The 16,786-nt window shown below is 43.4% G+C and overlaps 1 protein-coding gene across 1 annotated transcript; it reads right to left on the bottom strand.

Moving 5' to 3' along the window:
- Window positions 1-163: 163 nt before the first annotated feature.
- Window positions 164-15,320, bottom strand: LOC306914238 (solute carrier family 12 member 3-like; the record flags this gene model as incomplete). Its single annotated transcript, XM_079491230.1, has 26 exons — window positions 164-302; window positions 1,533-1,600; window positions 2,642-2,771; window positions 3,110-3,196; window positions 4,055-4,166; window positions 4,305-4,403; window positions 4,769-4,837; window positions 5,927-6,009; window positions 6,131-6,237; window positions 6,338-6,472; window positions 7,069-7,180; window positions 7,568-7,667; window positions 8,093-8,248; window positions 8,398-8,499; window positions 8,778-8,901; window positions 9,160-9,267; window positions 9,370-9,536; window positions 9,996-10,080; window positions 10,466-10,596; window positions 11,589-11,700; window positions 12,081-12,191; window positions 12,900-13,039; window positions 13,604-13,699; window positions 14,081-14,156; window positions 14,285-14,410; window positions 14,958-15,320. 26 exons carry the CDS (start codon window positions 15,318-15,320, stop codon window positions 164-166), a joined length of 3,138 nt encoding a protein of 1,045 aa, XP_079347356.1.
- Between the last annotated feature and the right edge of the window lie 1,466 nt (window positions 15,321-16,786).

Raw genomic sequence — 16,786 nt, 5'->3', positions numbered from 1 at the left:
CAAAAGTGGCGCTGTTGTGCCAGAAACGGAGAGAGAGAGATAGTGCTGCATGTTGCCTGCTAATGAGAGAGAGAGAGAGAGAGAGAGAGACAGAGAGAGGGGGGGGGGGGGGGGGGGGATTTGCACCACTCAGTTCACACGGGTGTGATTTCAAAAAAAATGCTCACTGGCAGTAAAAAGTGAGGACGTTCTGTTGGTTTCCTCGGATGAGCACAGCGGGGCAGTGGAGGTTGCAGGTCAGCGTGTCCAGCCAGGCCATGTAGAGAGCACTGGGACAGTCACTCTGGGGCACTGGAAGGCTCCTGTGTATATATATAAGATTCACCACACATTCAACATTCAAGAAGCTTTGTTTATGTTTGCAAAACTTTGCAAGCAACAATGGACAATTCTTACTATGAGGCAAAAGCTGTCCCGCGTCTGCAATTATTATACTGCATGGACTGTATTCTTTAACCCATTCTGGATGGGAACCCCTTTTGGTGTTTTAAGCATTATGTTATACTTTAGCTATTGAAAAATAGCAGAGCTTGTAGATTTGCTATTTTTTTTAAATTGTGAAAATGTGGCGCAAATCTTTGAATATATATTCTTTCAGAGCGAACGTTTTTAACTTAAATCTTTGCTTCTGGGGGGGTCCCTGGAACAACATATTTTCAGATGGGGTCGGCAGCCAATTACATCTATTTTTGGGGGTCCTTGTCCTTGACATGAAAATGTTTGAGAACCATAATAGAAACATGAGGTTTTTCAGAAAACCTTTGATTTAGAAGACATTTTTTTTAATTTCGACGTCAGGCCTTAAATCCTATTTTCAGGCCATGTCTACATTAGGAGTGACTGATGACACGGAAGGCAGAGTTGAGTGGCATGTTGATGTACAGTACAACAGTACTTTGCATAGACAGTACAATTGTTTGCATATACTGTACTACAATCGATCTACGCAGAGACATTTAACCACTAAATAACATAATAATAACAGCATCATTTTATATAGCACCTTTCAAGATACCCAAGGTGCTTTACATCGAGATACTGTAGAAGGAACTTAGTGTCCATGACATGGCCCGAAAATATATATAAGCCTACTACTGTACACCGCGTGGTCTCAGTGAAAACAGTCTGAAACACGGCGGTAGGGAGATCAAAACAAGATTACTTTTTCCATCCTAGAATACAACAACAGGGTTTGGAAAACAATCTCCAATCTCTAGCAAACATCTCAGTTGATTTTCCATGGAAATGCACCTGGCCTTTATCAGTTCTAGAGAGCCAGTACATATTTGTTTATTGGACTGTGTGGAGCCTATACAGAATTGCGTGCGTGCGTGCGTGCGTGCGTGCGTGCGTGCGTGCGTGCACACCCTGTTTTGCTTACCTATATATTTTGTTATCCTTACCCATACCTTGTTGCTGTAGTTTGTATATACTTTGTATACTATAATAAATGTACGGTATGTGAATTAGATTGTTTTTAATGATTCTGATTAGATACAGTAGGAATACAAGACCACTTTTATGATACTCACACTAGGATGAGAGCAGCTTGTTGTGAATTCCTCCGGATTAGTTCATTCAGCCTCACCTTCCTCTCAGACTGGACAAAAGGATAGATATTTTTGTATTTTATTTTAGACAACAAAGTAGGTCTACTGAAGCAATACTGAAATATCCCCCACAATATCTTCCCTGAACGTAGTGATCTGCAAGCTCACAACTTGCGTTGTGTGTAAACACCTGAGTTTGTAGATCTGATATTTCAGTTGAACTTGAATATTCTCCCAAGAATAGTAACGTGAAAAAACCCTCTGTATAATTTGCAAAGGAAGCATATGACACTGACTTTGATCATTTACAGTTCTAGTTTTTAGTTTAAAGATGGGGTAAGTGATTTCCTTTGGTTAAAATAAGTGTTAAATGGCTTATGATATAGTACTCATAGCTATAGAGTGTTTGTTCAGTAACAGTGTCGATCTCTCCAGCTCTTTATTAAACACATATTGTACTTTTAAATGGGATACCATTTTTATCATATCGGGATTGAGAACTCTAGACAGGATTCAGATTACTGTAAGCAAGTGAAATTGGAAGTGATGACAGACAAATGAGCAGACAAAATTGGAACTGGAACAATGCTAAAATTAAGCTGACAAAATGGGTACTTTCTCCTGATTGGCGTGATTGATGGCAGAAATGCCTGCAACCCACCTGGAATGTACTTAGTGTTTATTAAAGAGCTGGATAGACTGGGGAACTGCTGTTACTGAACAAACACTAGCAATGTTTACTATTACAATACCTTTTAACATTTTTCTTTGGTTTAACCCAAAAAAATCTCCTTTTTCTTTTTTGAGTGGTGTAAACCACTCCTACAACTGGCTTTGTTAGTCTGTCTGTCTGTCTGTCTGTGCAGAAAAAATGAGCATGGTTGCTAGTTGCTACGGTCACCCAGTTCACCCGGGTGTGATTTCATTACGTCAGACATTACGTCAGACCACAGCTGATCAGGCTATATAAGACCTTACACCACTCAGTTCACACGGGTGTGATTTTTTGAGTACATGGACATTATGTGGACACACAGTCAAACAGACAGACACACACACACACACACACACACACACACACACGCACACACCTTGAGTCTGAAGGCCTCCAGCTTCTTGTCAGATATGTTCCAAGGACAGCGTTGTCTCAGCTCTGGAACACCACTGTCTTCTTCATCCTGCAGTCTGAACAGAGCCATGTCTTCCTCAAACCTCCTCAGGCTGTTGGGACGACACACACACACACATGCACACGCACGCGCACACACACACACACACACACACACACACACACACACACACACACACACACACACACACACCGCACCTTAAAACACTTTACTGCATTTCTCCTCTGCTATTGACCCCTTTCACTGTGAAAGGTTTTGGGCATGCCATAGGCGAACATTTTGAAAACATTTCAGAAAAAAGAAAAATCAAGACATTTCATAAATAGCAAAAAAGGCAGATCTACAAGCTTGTAGATCTGAAGATCGTTCAGAGCAGCTGCATGTGTAGCCTGAAACCATCAGTATAGAAAACGTCAACAATGGGCATACTTTTTGGCGTGAGGGGGTTTCTCGCTGTCCGTCATTACGATGACATCATGAATGTCCAGTCGGAACCTCTTTAGCAGTGAAATCGTCCTGAAAATGAACATAAACGTCAGTTCATTTGAGTAAACCGGATTTTCTATGCACCAGGAAATACATCTAACTTGTGTTCATTTATTAACTGTAAATATTGATAAATTCAGAGGTTCACAAGAACCGTTCAGGGTGAGTGTCCCTGTAGAAACCTAAATTGAATGTTGGCCTAGAGGCCAAGGACAAACCTTTGACCTGCATTTTTCACATCTGCCTTTTATAGCGCCACCAGGAGGCCGACTTTTGTAAAACACATGTATTGTTATTACTCCTCCAGATTTTGTCCAAAAATCCCGCAAATCGTTACACAGTATCTCTATAGTCATCTGTCCGATATTTCATATTCCATCGTAATTGGCTAACATTGGCTTTCAAAGTTTGCAGGATTGGCCCGTTTTGAACAAAAAGCCTCTAATCATGAACACAGCGTGCAATTTATGTGCAATCTTTCGCACACTTTCCTACTAGGCTGAGGAATATATCCCTCAGCCCCTCAGCCTAGTTATAGTGCCACCAATAGGTGGATTTTTGCAAAACACATTTTTGGAACAAAATGCCTCAAATCATCTAATTGGCATCAAAAGCGCCACCAGGAGGCCACAACCTGACCTGCCCTGGTGGAGACCTGTGCCCCGAGGGGCACTTTTTCTAGTTAACTTCTGAATGTATACGGCCTGGTATTGACATTATGTTCTCTGTGTGTGCGACTCAGCTTATCCTCACCCACCACCCCTTTGGTTTAGATGGAGACTCTATACTAGGGACCATTCAGATGGTCAACCCAAATCACAACAGGCACCATGCAGTGTGATATGATTGCATGGAACCCAGGGGAGATGACAGTAACAGAAACCATACTCATTGCGGGCTTCCTCCATGTTGTGTTGGTCTCCTATGATGAAGACCCGGACTTTGCTCCGGCGCCAGCGTTTTCTCCTGCTCAGCAGGTAGGGCACAAGTAGTGTCAGACCTGTGAGACCAGAGACAGGATTGGGATGTGTGAAACACTACAGCAGTCAAGGTCCTTATAACATATTTTACAAGGTCCCAGATTAGATTCATTCACGCACGCACGCACGCACGCACGCACGCACAGCTAAACTCTCACCTCCATCATCGGCGACCCAGTAAACATCGATGGTCTTCTTGCCCTGGTCGTTTTGAAACCCCGTCTTGATCTGCTCGTTGGTGATGTTCTCACAATCACCTGGATGTGAATCAGAGGGGAGAGAGAGACAGAGATGTTGCGTTCACACGAGCAGATTAAACGATAGTCTACCATTCATTGTCAATGGAAGCCAGCATGTATGTTGCATGTAGCTGCTCCAAATCAACTCACAACGCGCCTTTGCATGCATCGTTTCATCTGCCCGTGTGGCGTGTGTGAACGCAACAAGACAGACATGTGAGAGAGAGAGAGAGAGAGGGGCAAGGATGGAGTGTCCCACGTACCAATAGTCCGACATATGTGGCCGACGTGTGTGTGCGTGTGCGTGTGCGTGCGTGCGTGCGTGCGTGCGTGCGTGCGTGCGTGCGTGCGTGTGTGCGTGCGTGGCATTGCTCAGTGCCCACCTGAGCTCCTGTCAGGGGAACAGTGGTCCTTGTGTTCTGCAGGCTCATCAGGCTCAAAGGCCTGGTTCACTGGAGAGCACAGAGCACATCAAACATTACACTGATGACATTCCTGCTTTTATTCAACTGTAGATAGTGGTATGTCTATACAGTATGTACAGTATGTATGTAAAATCTAAAATCATCCTTTGAGATGTAGTGGAGTGGAAGTAAAAGTATTGAAAATTAGAAATACTCCAGTAACATAAAACATACCTCGCCATAAATGTACTTAAGTACACTTACTTAGTTAGATACAGTGCTAAGAAAAACAAGTGCTACAAAGTAAATACAATAGCAGACATCAAAGCATCTGTCTATATAACTTATATTTACAAGTAAACAGCGTGTAGTGTCTGTGGACAAGACAACAACATTACATCTGAATATCTTTCTGCCCGAAAGGCCGTCATCAACCACCTTCATTTGGGTTCTGATTTGAATGAAATGTATACAGCATCAGTAACACGACAGCCTAAACAAGTTCACATCATTTGCCTATTGCCCGAGTTATACTTAGAGCAGATCTACAACATCACACGTTGCGTGCTTGTAGGTCAGCTCATTTCGGTGTGCGACACCTGTGTGCAGCTGAATATAACTCGGGCTTAAGTTTGAGGACAATGGTCAATATGTTATTGTCTCCTAGTTGATGTGCAAATAATGCACCCCTGTCTCTTGTTCTACATTTGATCTATTGGATAACAACAGGAGCATCTGTCAATCTGTCATCAATTAAGCACTTGTAGTTATGCTTTGAGTGTAGTCAACTCATAATATACAGTACGTATAGGCATAGCAATTAGTGATTAATCAATTTTATATTATTTTGTCATGTTACACACTTGACTATACAGTATATGATAAACAGAAGGCTTAGGATTTTTACTTTTTTGAATGTTACTTCAATTAGCTCAAGTCTTAGTGGTGCAAATAGTCAGATGTATGCAAGTGAATGGGGTTTAAAGTCATATGACTGAAAATAACACAAAGGCCTTGGAAAACCTTTCTATATTCAGAGTAAAATAAAATGATTGAGAGTATATGACACTGTAGAACACTGGCCACAGGATATTCATACACGTATGAGGAGTGAGGACATGGCTAGGGGGTTCTTGCCTTTGCAGTCAAACTGCTCAGAGATATCCAGTCCGTCCATCATCCTCAGCAGACACAGACAGTAGTTGGAGTCAAATGTATCACTGAAGAAAGAACAATTAAGCCCAGTCACAAACTAGAGTCACTAAACAAATAGCAATTAGCTTGTGGTTGTTGTTTATAGTTTTTTGTATTATAATAACTATCTAATATCTGTGTACTCACTATATGGTCTTGATGTAGTCATCCAGGCTCTCAGGAGAACATTCTCTCCAGTTGGTCTTAAAGCCCAGAACCAGAGTGTTGGGCCTCAGCTTTCCAAGACCAGAAGCCTATAGAAGAAAGAACAAATGACAGAATTTTAGACATTGCACACCTTATCATATAGAGCACAGCACAGATATAATGACCTATCTTCTTACTGGGCTATACCTGAAGCAAATGTCGAGCTCCGCTCCTGAGACAGTCGCTAGCAAAGGGTGCATAAAACGAGCGCACCTTCCTCTTGTTTAACCATTTCACCAAAAAGTCTGTTGTGTGCTGGGGGATAGTCTGTCCTTCCTGGTCCTAAAGCAGAGACACATCATTCAACAGAGATTTCTTCGTTCAGGATTACAGACTTTTTCCTAGGATGGCATTCAGAAAGGAGGGCTCATTTTGGTTCACTTGATGTCCTGTTTTGGTTCCCTCAAAGTCTGGCATTTGTGCACGGTTTAACAACAATCCAGGTGCCCACGTCAAGTAGCAAATGAGCTTGCATGTCAATGAGCGGACCGTCTGAGTAGGCAAGCCATAGTGGATGGAATTGCTTATCACTTACAAATCGAGCGCTCCCTTCCCCGTCTCAGCCATTCACAGAGTGTCTGAGCTCATGTGTCTGCATGCCATCCAAGGACAAATAATACAGTGCAGTGAATTTAATGGTTCAACTAAATAATCAAGTCATTCTACAATTTACAAATCATAGACATATCCATGATCCATCTATCTATAGTACCAACAAAAAAGAAACAACACAAGAAACAACCATCTTGTGGACATAGGCACTTGTACCAGCGGCAAAACAACCATACATTTGTTTGCATTTGTTTGGTCCACCACCATTTTTGAACAATATTTCAAATTGTATTTCTTTATGTTTTTTAAGAGAGACACAGTCTGACCATGAGAATGTGTCCACAGATCATCAGGCTTATGTTCTTGGTGAAGGAGCCAACAAAGTCCACCAGGGCCGGGCGTTGGTTTGGGGGCCCAGTTAAAACCAGGCACTGGGGTCTGGAAGGGGTCCACAGACATAATAATAGAGAAAAACAAAAAAACAAATATAAGACTATCTTGCCTGGTATAGTTTGAGTTCTAACTTCTAGGTAATATAAAGACACAGTGGCAGTTGTGTTTCAAGGTATACATTATAACAACACTGAACACTGTCTGAACTCTCTGGGCAGTATTATGCGTGTCTTAAGTACCAGGTCTTATGACTTAACTTAAGACCTGGAGGTGTGGCCAATGCTGTTTGGCCACTCAGAATAGCCAAATGGCATTGATCACGCCTCCAGGTCTTAAGTTAAGTAATAAGACCTGGTACCTAAGACACACATAGGATGCCTGTTAGCCGCAGGATGCCTGTTAAATACTGTAACGTGACATGGTGTTCCTCACCTGAAGTTCTTGACGTGATCCTCCACCCCTGAGAGTGAGACGGAATACGACAAAGCCATGTTGTATGTACCCGCCTGGACTGACGTACCCCAGTTCACCTCTGTGGGGTCAAACACAAGAAGAGAGAGGGGGGGGGGGGGGGGGTGGGGGGTGAGAACAATGAGAACGCAACAGAGAGAACGAGGGAGGCTGAGTGGCCGTTTTGGATTCGGAAGGTTCCCGGGTCAATGCCCGGCTCTTCAAGTGTTCTTGAGCAAGACACTTGACAGGATGGTGCCTCGCCTGGTTTCTGCCCTGTCAGTCTGAGAATGTGTGCGACTGGGTGATGTAAAGCACTTAGGAGAATGGTGCTATATAAATGGATAATTTACCATTCATAGAGATTGACAATAGACCCTAGCTAGGCCTAGAATAAAGACATCAAAGATGTGTGGGTCACAACTTGACAACATCTAACGGATTGTCGGAATCAACCATTTACATCAACCATTAAAGTAGGACTACATCAGGTCATCGGTGACTCACTGGGTTTGTTGTAGGTGACAAATCCAAGCAGAAAGAAGATGATGCAGAAGGTTGTTAGAGCTGCCCACCATTTCAACAGGAACATCAATACAACTGAGATCACAGCACCAAACAGAGCTGTCCATTTACTGTAGTATTGAAATGACGGTCTCCAGCCTATAGGGGGCGACAGGAGGCAAAGACACACTAGACTTGAAGCTCTGGTGTGATTTCAAAGCTGTCTTGACCAAGGGAGACACAGGTCACACAGCCAAACATGATAGGCCTATTCAATTATGCTTATCTTTTTTTTCTTTCTGACTCACCAGGAGAGTTGGTGATCGATGCATGAAAGCAGCTAAAGTTTATGAGTGCATATGAACAGAGGAAGAAGTTTGAGATGAGAGTGGCGATGGCATCCAGCTCAGCTGTAAGAACAACATAAGAGAGACCAGGCATTAGGTACACATTAGACCAAGAAAAACAATTGGCATATACAACCTCACAACATTTAAACGGTTTCCCTTGAATGACATTCCAATATCTGTAGGCTACTGACATTTTAAATTAAAAAAAGATTCATTACAGTTTATATAGCTGTTGTACAGTACAGTACTGTATATTGCAATAATAATGAGTGGTTGTCACTTGTCACAAAATCCCAAGGCACACCTGGATTTGTCTTATGACAGTGGCACACACTTACCAATTAGAATGAAGGCCACGGCAATGACATAGCAAAGTACATAGGCCCTGAGTGGCTCATCGTTTTTGCCATATCCCTTTGCAAAGAATCCAATGTATGGGTAGATATTGTCTCTACACAGACACTGAAAAATGAAGCAATCAAGATGAACTCACAAAACAAATAATACATAGCATCAGCACTTACAGTCATTCCTAATAACGTATGAATTACTATTTATTTAAATATAAATATGCTGTGTGGAATTGTCAAGCAAAGCGGTGTTAATGTTCACTGTGTTCCTTTATATGCAACTTTTTTTTGGGGGCAACTTTCTTATGAAGCATGAAAATTAGAACCATAATAGAACGGGTGACTTGAGGCTGTGCAGTCCGTTATTCACCTGAAACACTTTGGGCGCAGAGACAAGGAAACCGAGGGCTGACGACAGACTGGCTGCAAAGACACCTGCCGTGATGAGGTAGTAGAACCCTGACACCTGGCCCAGTACCTGATGGATTGGACGGCAATCATGAGTTTCAGCCATTCCTTCATACCGGTAGTTGCAGACTAACACTATGGCGGTAGGCAAAGCTGTATAGCGAGAATATACCTTTTTGCTGTTGGATAGGCCAAACCGACAGGAACTTGATTGGATGCAATGCGTGAAGTTCCAACCCAGGCTGCAACCCACTGAACCCAGACCCACACAGCCAAGTGTGTCGTGCCTTGTCAGGGTGTCATTCAGTATGCCTGAGGCGTCCCGCATAACACATGACCCTGGGGGAGACAGGCAGCATAAACATGTGTGTGTGTGTGTGTGTGTGTGTGTGTGTGTGTGTGTGTGTGTGTGTGTGTGTGTGTGTGTGTGTGTGTGTGTGTGTGTGTGTGTGTGTGTGTGTGTGTGTGTGTGTGTGTGTGTGTGTGTGTGTGTGTGTGTGCGTGCGTGCGCGCGCGCGCGCGCGCGCGCGCGCGCGTGCGTGCGTGCGTGCGTGCGTGCGTGCGTGCGTGCGTGCGTGCGTGCGTGCGTGCGCGTGCGTGTGCGCGCGTGCGCGTGCGTAGATTTGGCAGCTTGTTTCTGACATACAGTACTTACTATCAATTGCAACGCTGTTGATATAGCTAAAGGCTGCAAGTCAGGTCACTCTTGACCAGGAGGATCAACTATATGCATTTTATGTAAATATATTAATCATCCTGATTCACCACACACTGTTCACTTTCTGTCATGCAACTCACCCATGGTTGCAGAAATGGCAAGGTAGCTGACAGTGGTCCAGAAAATAGCCATGAGGGTGCCTTTAGGGATAGCTGTTGCTGGGTCCTGCACAACATTTAGAGTAATAATTATATAGCGGCTTTATCTAAGGCGCTTTACATAGACAGCATTAATAATACATAATAGGTTGTTGTAATACTGTAAATGTACTAGTAGAGGTAATTTTAGTTGCCACCACAGCAGCAGCAGTAACATTTCTTTTTTTGTTCTTGATTTGTTTTTTGCATAAAACATCAAAACAATAAGGTATATTTGAATAAAAGGCATTGTTAAATGTCCCCATGCACCTTGTGGAAAAATAGGAGAGCTGCCAAAATGTTGAAATACTAATAGTAAGCAGTAGCAGAAGTGGTGATAGTAATGTTAGTAGCAATTAACAGCTAATGTATGTAATGCATCATGCATGTATCTCTATCTTATCTTTCCATACTTTGAGGTCTCCAGAAATGTTGGCCCCAGACAGGATGCCGATGGCAGAGGGGAAGAAGATGGCAAACACCTTGAAGAAGCTGCCTTCATCTCCTCTCCAGTCTGGCAGCAGATTAGACATGAAGATCTCTCCTGTTGAAGTCCAGGACAATCTACGTTATGTTAATACAGTATTTGCGGCATGATACTGTGTGTCATGTCGCGTGCGTGCGTGCGTGCGTGCGTGCGTGCGTGCGTGCGAAAGAGAGATAGAGAGATAGAGAGAGAGGGAGGAAGAGATAGAGGGAGAGAGATTTGAAGATTTCAGGGCCCATCTCTCAAAACACAAGACCAACAAGCACCAAATGTCTTGTGCGTGCTGCCACTATAGGCCCAGGAAGTACTTCCCCAAATATTATTCAGATATGTTTTGATTTTGAAATATTCAACATTTTAAATTTAAATGTTATACTGTATGTCAAAGTAGGTCAGATTTAGCCTTGCGTAGCCAGCCTTCAACTGCCTTTGCGATGCATATTGCCCCAGGCAGAGTGCGCCTAGCCCGAATGGCTAATATCCACGCAGTGATATTAGTATAGTCTATTGCGCTACGCAAGGCTAGGTCAGATTGGTCAGTGGTTCTTTAAGTCCAGGGGCCCCCCGTGGTCCTTGGGAGGTTCCAGGGGTTCCTCAGCAATATGTGTTAATACAACTTCACACTCATTTTAAGTACCGCCACTTTATCCATATTTTATACATTAAAAATTACAGATATACAATCTCGTGCTGCACTGAAATCCAAGATCCACGCGAAAGCTACGCCATTATTTAGACCTCGTCTTGTTTTCAAAACAAATTTAGCAGTGATTAATTGTAAATCTATTGTAATGAGGCGGTCTGTCTATGTGTCACTCTGTCTACAGTGACTCATACACTGTACTGTCATTGTCAAAAGCCTCATAGCAGATCTGGTACAACTTGATGGTCAAAGTTCAAAGGTCCAAGTCAAGACTGTCATCATTGTCATACATAACTTGCCTGAACTATTCAAACATTCATCATCATTATATCATCGTGTTGCTCGTCTGAAGCTATTTCACTTCCCTGCATTACTGTGTGTGACAGTGTGTCTCCTGGAAACTCACTGTTGTAGCTGAAGATGCCCATGGCTTGTTTGTCTGGACTTGGAGGAATCACTGTTCCCACAAAGTAGTTGCAGAATGACACCATCAAAACCAGGAAGAACACGATCTGGGCCTGAGAGGTGGGGAAAAAAATACATTGTAAGAGAGAGAGAGAGAGAGAGAAAGAGCAGAACATTTTCAAAAATCCACTTAGCAAGCATGGACCTGGGGTATAGTGCACGTACAATACACCCAAGTTTGTTTATAGTATGCTACGTATGTAATTAACTTATAACTCTTACTTGGACAGTTTTTACTATTTCTCATGTGCATTCTGCATCTAGTTGTAAGGTGATTCTGTTCTGCTGTGCACTTGCCTTGTATAAATGATCATAAAGTTAACCTTGAAGGTGACAGGGAACGTTGTGGGTGTTAGACAATAGAACAGTCCTGAAGCGACAGCATAATGTATGAATGGAGGAAGTGACTGTATGTGAGGGTTGCGAAGCAGACCTTTGCCTCCCACTCCATTCCAGCCAATGAGATGAGCAGGAGCATGGTCACCGTGACCACACCCACAATACGGACGTCATTGATGTCATCCACCATAACGATGCCAAACTCCTATACGGTGCATGAACACAAACACAATAACGCAGCCATTGTCATTGACACAACTAGAAGGGATTCTGTGCCTTGCTCAAGAGCAGGTTGCTCAAGGGTGGGTTGTGAAGCCACAACTCCTCGAGGTGGGTTAGGCAGTTTACAAGTTCAGAGAGTCTACCATTCATTGTCAATGTAAGCCAGCGACATGAAGATACAAAGATGCATCCAACATTTGTAGTAGCTGCAAAAGCTACAAAGCTTCAAATTGAAGCTGAGCTGGGTTCAACTTCCAGATGCAAAGCTGTAGCTGCAATGACACACATCACTATGAGTATGGACGCACGCTTGATGATGTCAATGACGGTGTGAGCAACAGATTGTACAAAGCAACAACGCAACAAATTATGCTCTGATATTTGCACCTTTTGCCTGTGTGAACGCAGCATCAATGCAAGCCTCGAGCTGGTGTCTGAAGTAACACGGGCACCATCATCAAGTATGTGTTTGCGGCGCACCCATGTGCGTGCGGTGCGTGCAAGTGTGTGTCACAAGAAATATTAACTTCTTTGAAAACAGAATTATGAAAACTGACAGGACGAATGACAATAGAAGAATGTATAGAATTAAACGACACCCTCAAGACACAACTTGACATTGTCTTACAAATCTCAAATTTAATCGAGTAAAAACAAACCAAATCTTAAATGGAGGTGACTGCGAGTATACCTTTAGTAGGTCACAGACCGTCTCTGCGAAACCCACGGTGTTGAGAGCACAAGCCAGGGCATTGGCGAAGGAGAACACCACGCCGATAGGCCCGCCCATCTCAGGCCCAAGGGTTCGGGAGATCATGAAATAGGCTCCACCTGGACCGTGCATCAGACAAAAGATTTTTTTAAAGTAAAAACACGATTCTTTTTTTATTCTTCTTATCCGTGGCAGAATTGGCGGAGCATATAAAGGTGATACAGTAGTTGACCCCGCTCCAATACCCTCAGTACAACCACAGTCCTCTCCTCTTCCTCCAGCTGCGATGCTGACGATGTGTACAGTTATAGATGAGGATTCTGCGGATTCACACACACACACACACACACACAAACACACACACACACACACACACACACACACACACACACACACACACACACACACACAGCGGTGGCCGAACGGTTTGCGGTCTTGATACCGGAAGGTCGCCAGTTCGAATCCCCGGACCGGCACGCTAAAATTACCACCGCTGAAGTGCCCTTGAGCAAGGCATTGAACCCCAACCATGAAATGTTCTATGAGCAGGGCGTGGCTGTAAACAAGCATCTCGAGCTTAGTCCACTTACCCTGGGTAAACAAAGAACTTTGCTTTACTTTGCTTACACACACACACACACACATACGCACAGTTGCACACACACGCACACAATGTCACTGACCTGAGACCACCTTTCCATTGGTGGCGATGGCGGAGACAGAGAGGGCGGTCACTGTAGTCACGACTGCCGACATCGCAATAATGAGCCAGGTCAACACTGATGGAAAGAGGAAGCACGAGACCTCACTAGCTTCACGATTTGTCATTCATTCGGCAACAATAGCAGATCTTATTTGCATAAGAGATTAGAGGGGGAAAAAAGTAGCGTATAAATGATAGACCCTAGGCCTGGGAGACTGTGAAGTTAATAAAAAGTGTTTAAATGGTCATGCTTGATAGTGTATTTTCTTGAACAATTCCCATGCATATGGAATACAAGACCTGCTGTCTCTTTTGTTCAATTGTGATTGCTGTTTTCACCCAGTGAAGCTCTATGTTAACACACAGTTTTCTAGTTTTCTGAGTGTCGTGTCGAGAGGGAGAGAGAGAAGCTCCCTCAACAAAGGAATGAAGGGGATTTGAGGTGATGATGACTCACAGATGCCTGCTTGGGAGGTGATCCACGATAAACGGAGAAACAGAATGACACCCCAGATGTTCAGCATGCAACGCATCTGTAAAAAGATATAATATATAGAAATCAATCATCAGACAGGGAATATGTTTGTAATATGTTTTGGGAAATGGTAAATAATTGAAGAAGAAATAAAAGTTGTGTGCATATAGGCCTATGTGCCCTCACCATGACTCCATTCATCCAACCAAACCGTACAGGAGCCTTCTCTGTCTGTGCACCCTCTGCCTGTTCAGATCCGCTGACCCCTGGCAAACTGCAAACTTCTGTGGGGTTACCTGATGTCGCCTCATCCTGTTACGTGAATAAGGATAATATTACTTCTTGCACATACACTTTGAAAAGCAAATAGTAGCATGTGTATTTGTTCAAGTACGTCAACCCTTTTAATTTCAAGGCCCATTACCGGTATTTATTCGGCATTTGAGCCATGGACCACCATTTGATGAGATTTAGCCTGTCAGACCAAAAACTAAAGAACATTTTGTTGTCGTTGGATAAGATTTTGTCTACAATTCCATGCTTTTGGCAAACGTTGATCAAAATAACAATTCTTCTACATTCTCCGTATTGTGTAGGCTTCTTGTAAATGAAGTAATGCAGATGTTTAACAATAATGTAACTCTTGAGAGCGTAAAATGAAACCACATGGACCCACATGGGTCAATTTGGTTTCATTTACAGTACCAAATTACCATCATTTAGCTGGGGACCATGGAACCGCCTCAAGGACCACTGGCGGTCCCCGGACCACTGGTTGAAATTGAAAACCACTGACCTACGTGGCTGATAAATGAATAGGTCACAAAAAACGTAAACTGGGAATTAGATGAGGGCTCACATCGATAGCCTTGCGGAGAACCTCCAGTGAAGGTCGGCTCCGTGACTGTCCCCCACACAGGGAGTTGGCGTAGAGGTCCAGCTGTGGCACCAGGTCCATCGTGCTGTAGATGGAAGATCTCCGACACTCTTGACTCGAGTTCCGGCGCTCTGACAAGTACCTGTCGTCTACGTTTGACGCATCGATGACAACAGCGGGAGGAGGAACTCCTAGATGTATAGAATCTTTGTTTTGTCTGGTGGTGGCGGGGTCCGAGTGGCGCGATGAGTACCTCGGAGGACCTTCCTCGCTGGCGCAGGAGTGGACGGGAGGGTGAGCCTGTTGTTGGCAGACCCCAGTGCTTTTGGATGTGCGCTGGCCCATCCTCACACTACACGGTTCAGGATCAAAAAGGAATAGTAATAACATTTGTGATAAAGAGTGCAAGTTCTTTTTTTCTAGTAGTGCTCGTGGCCAGTCTATTTGATGATCATGTATAGTACTAGAGCGGTGCCCATTGGGCACTGGTCCACTTGGAATGATGCAAGTTGGAAATGCACACCCCACCCAGTTATTATGTCTGTGTCCCTTTTATGCCCAAATATGGAGTCTATGCAGATGTCAGAACATCTCATCATGTCAACAGGCCAGCTCCATATATGGAGATATAGGGGTGGTCAGGTCCAGAGCCCAGCCAGAGGGGTTCTGCACAACCGGCTATCCGACAAGACTCGACACCGGGCACTGTGTGTGTCGATTTTGAAGTTGGTGGGACGAATGGTTCTCGAGTTACGTGTATCACAGACTTACGTACGTACGTGTTACATGTGCCAGTGGAATGTCTGTGGAAGAGTGTCAGTGTTGTAGTAGAGTGTGTGTGTGTGTGTGTGTGTGTGTGTGTGTGTGTGTGTGTGTGTGTGTGTGTGTGTGTGTGTGTGTGTGTGTGTGTGTGTGTGTGTGGTTACTTCCAGGTGCTGCTCATCTGCTGAGTGCTGGATGCCAATCATCAGCCCTTCCCATGATTGGTTGGGGTTGCCTATACTTAATGCCTGAGGTCTTCGGCAGCTTAGATTTCAATTATCATTTTTATTTTATATTAGGTGTTTACTTAAGGTTAGGTTAAGAGTATTTTTGATTGTTTATTCATGGTTTGCTCCAGGTGCTATTTTGTATTGTCTAAAAGCTATAGCTAGTGTTAATCATGTTTTGAAAGTGACATTGCATCTGTGAAATCATGCAAAATCGAAAAGAATACATTTGGCACTGATTGATGCAGTGGTTTTCTAGCCTGTAAACGAGACGAATCATTGTGCCACGCGAGGCTAGTGGTTTTCTTGATTTGATAAACAAACAGACATGGGCAAAAGCATTATCTCCTTAGTCTTGGGCCTCGTAGAGATAACAATATAATATTTGAAGTAGTCCTATAGAAGAGTAAAAGGAAATTAGATTTGGGATGTCCCGATCACATTTATTTGCTCCCGATCCGATTCCGATCATTTGATTTTGAGTATCTGCCGATATCGATTTTTCCGATCCGATATTTATATTTTTAACAACACTAATGCCATATGACAATAAGACACTATTCAAAATCACAGACAATATCCAGTCTAATATCATGATATGGATACAATATTTATACTCCCGATCATGTGTTTTTGTTCCCGATCCGATTCCAATCATTTGAAAATGACGTGATCGCCCCCGATTTACGATCACGTGAACGAATCGATAACCCTATTTAGGATGTAATGTTCCAAGCAGAAGGAGCATGCATAATACCAAGAATGATCAAATCCATAACGAGCAATGCTTTTCACTCCTCCACGTATGATGAATATTTCACT

Source organism: Electrona antarctica, assembly GCF_951216825.1.
Source record: "Electrona antarctica genome assembly, chromosome: 21".
Classification (NCBI taxonomy): Eukaryota; Metazoa; Chordata; class Actinopteri; order Myctophiformes; family Myctophidae; genus Electrona; species Electrona antarctica.
Note: the sequence above shows the minus strand (reverse complement) of the source record. Positions and strands in the feature narration are given on the sequence as shown.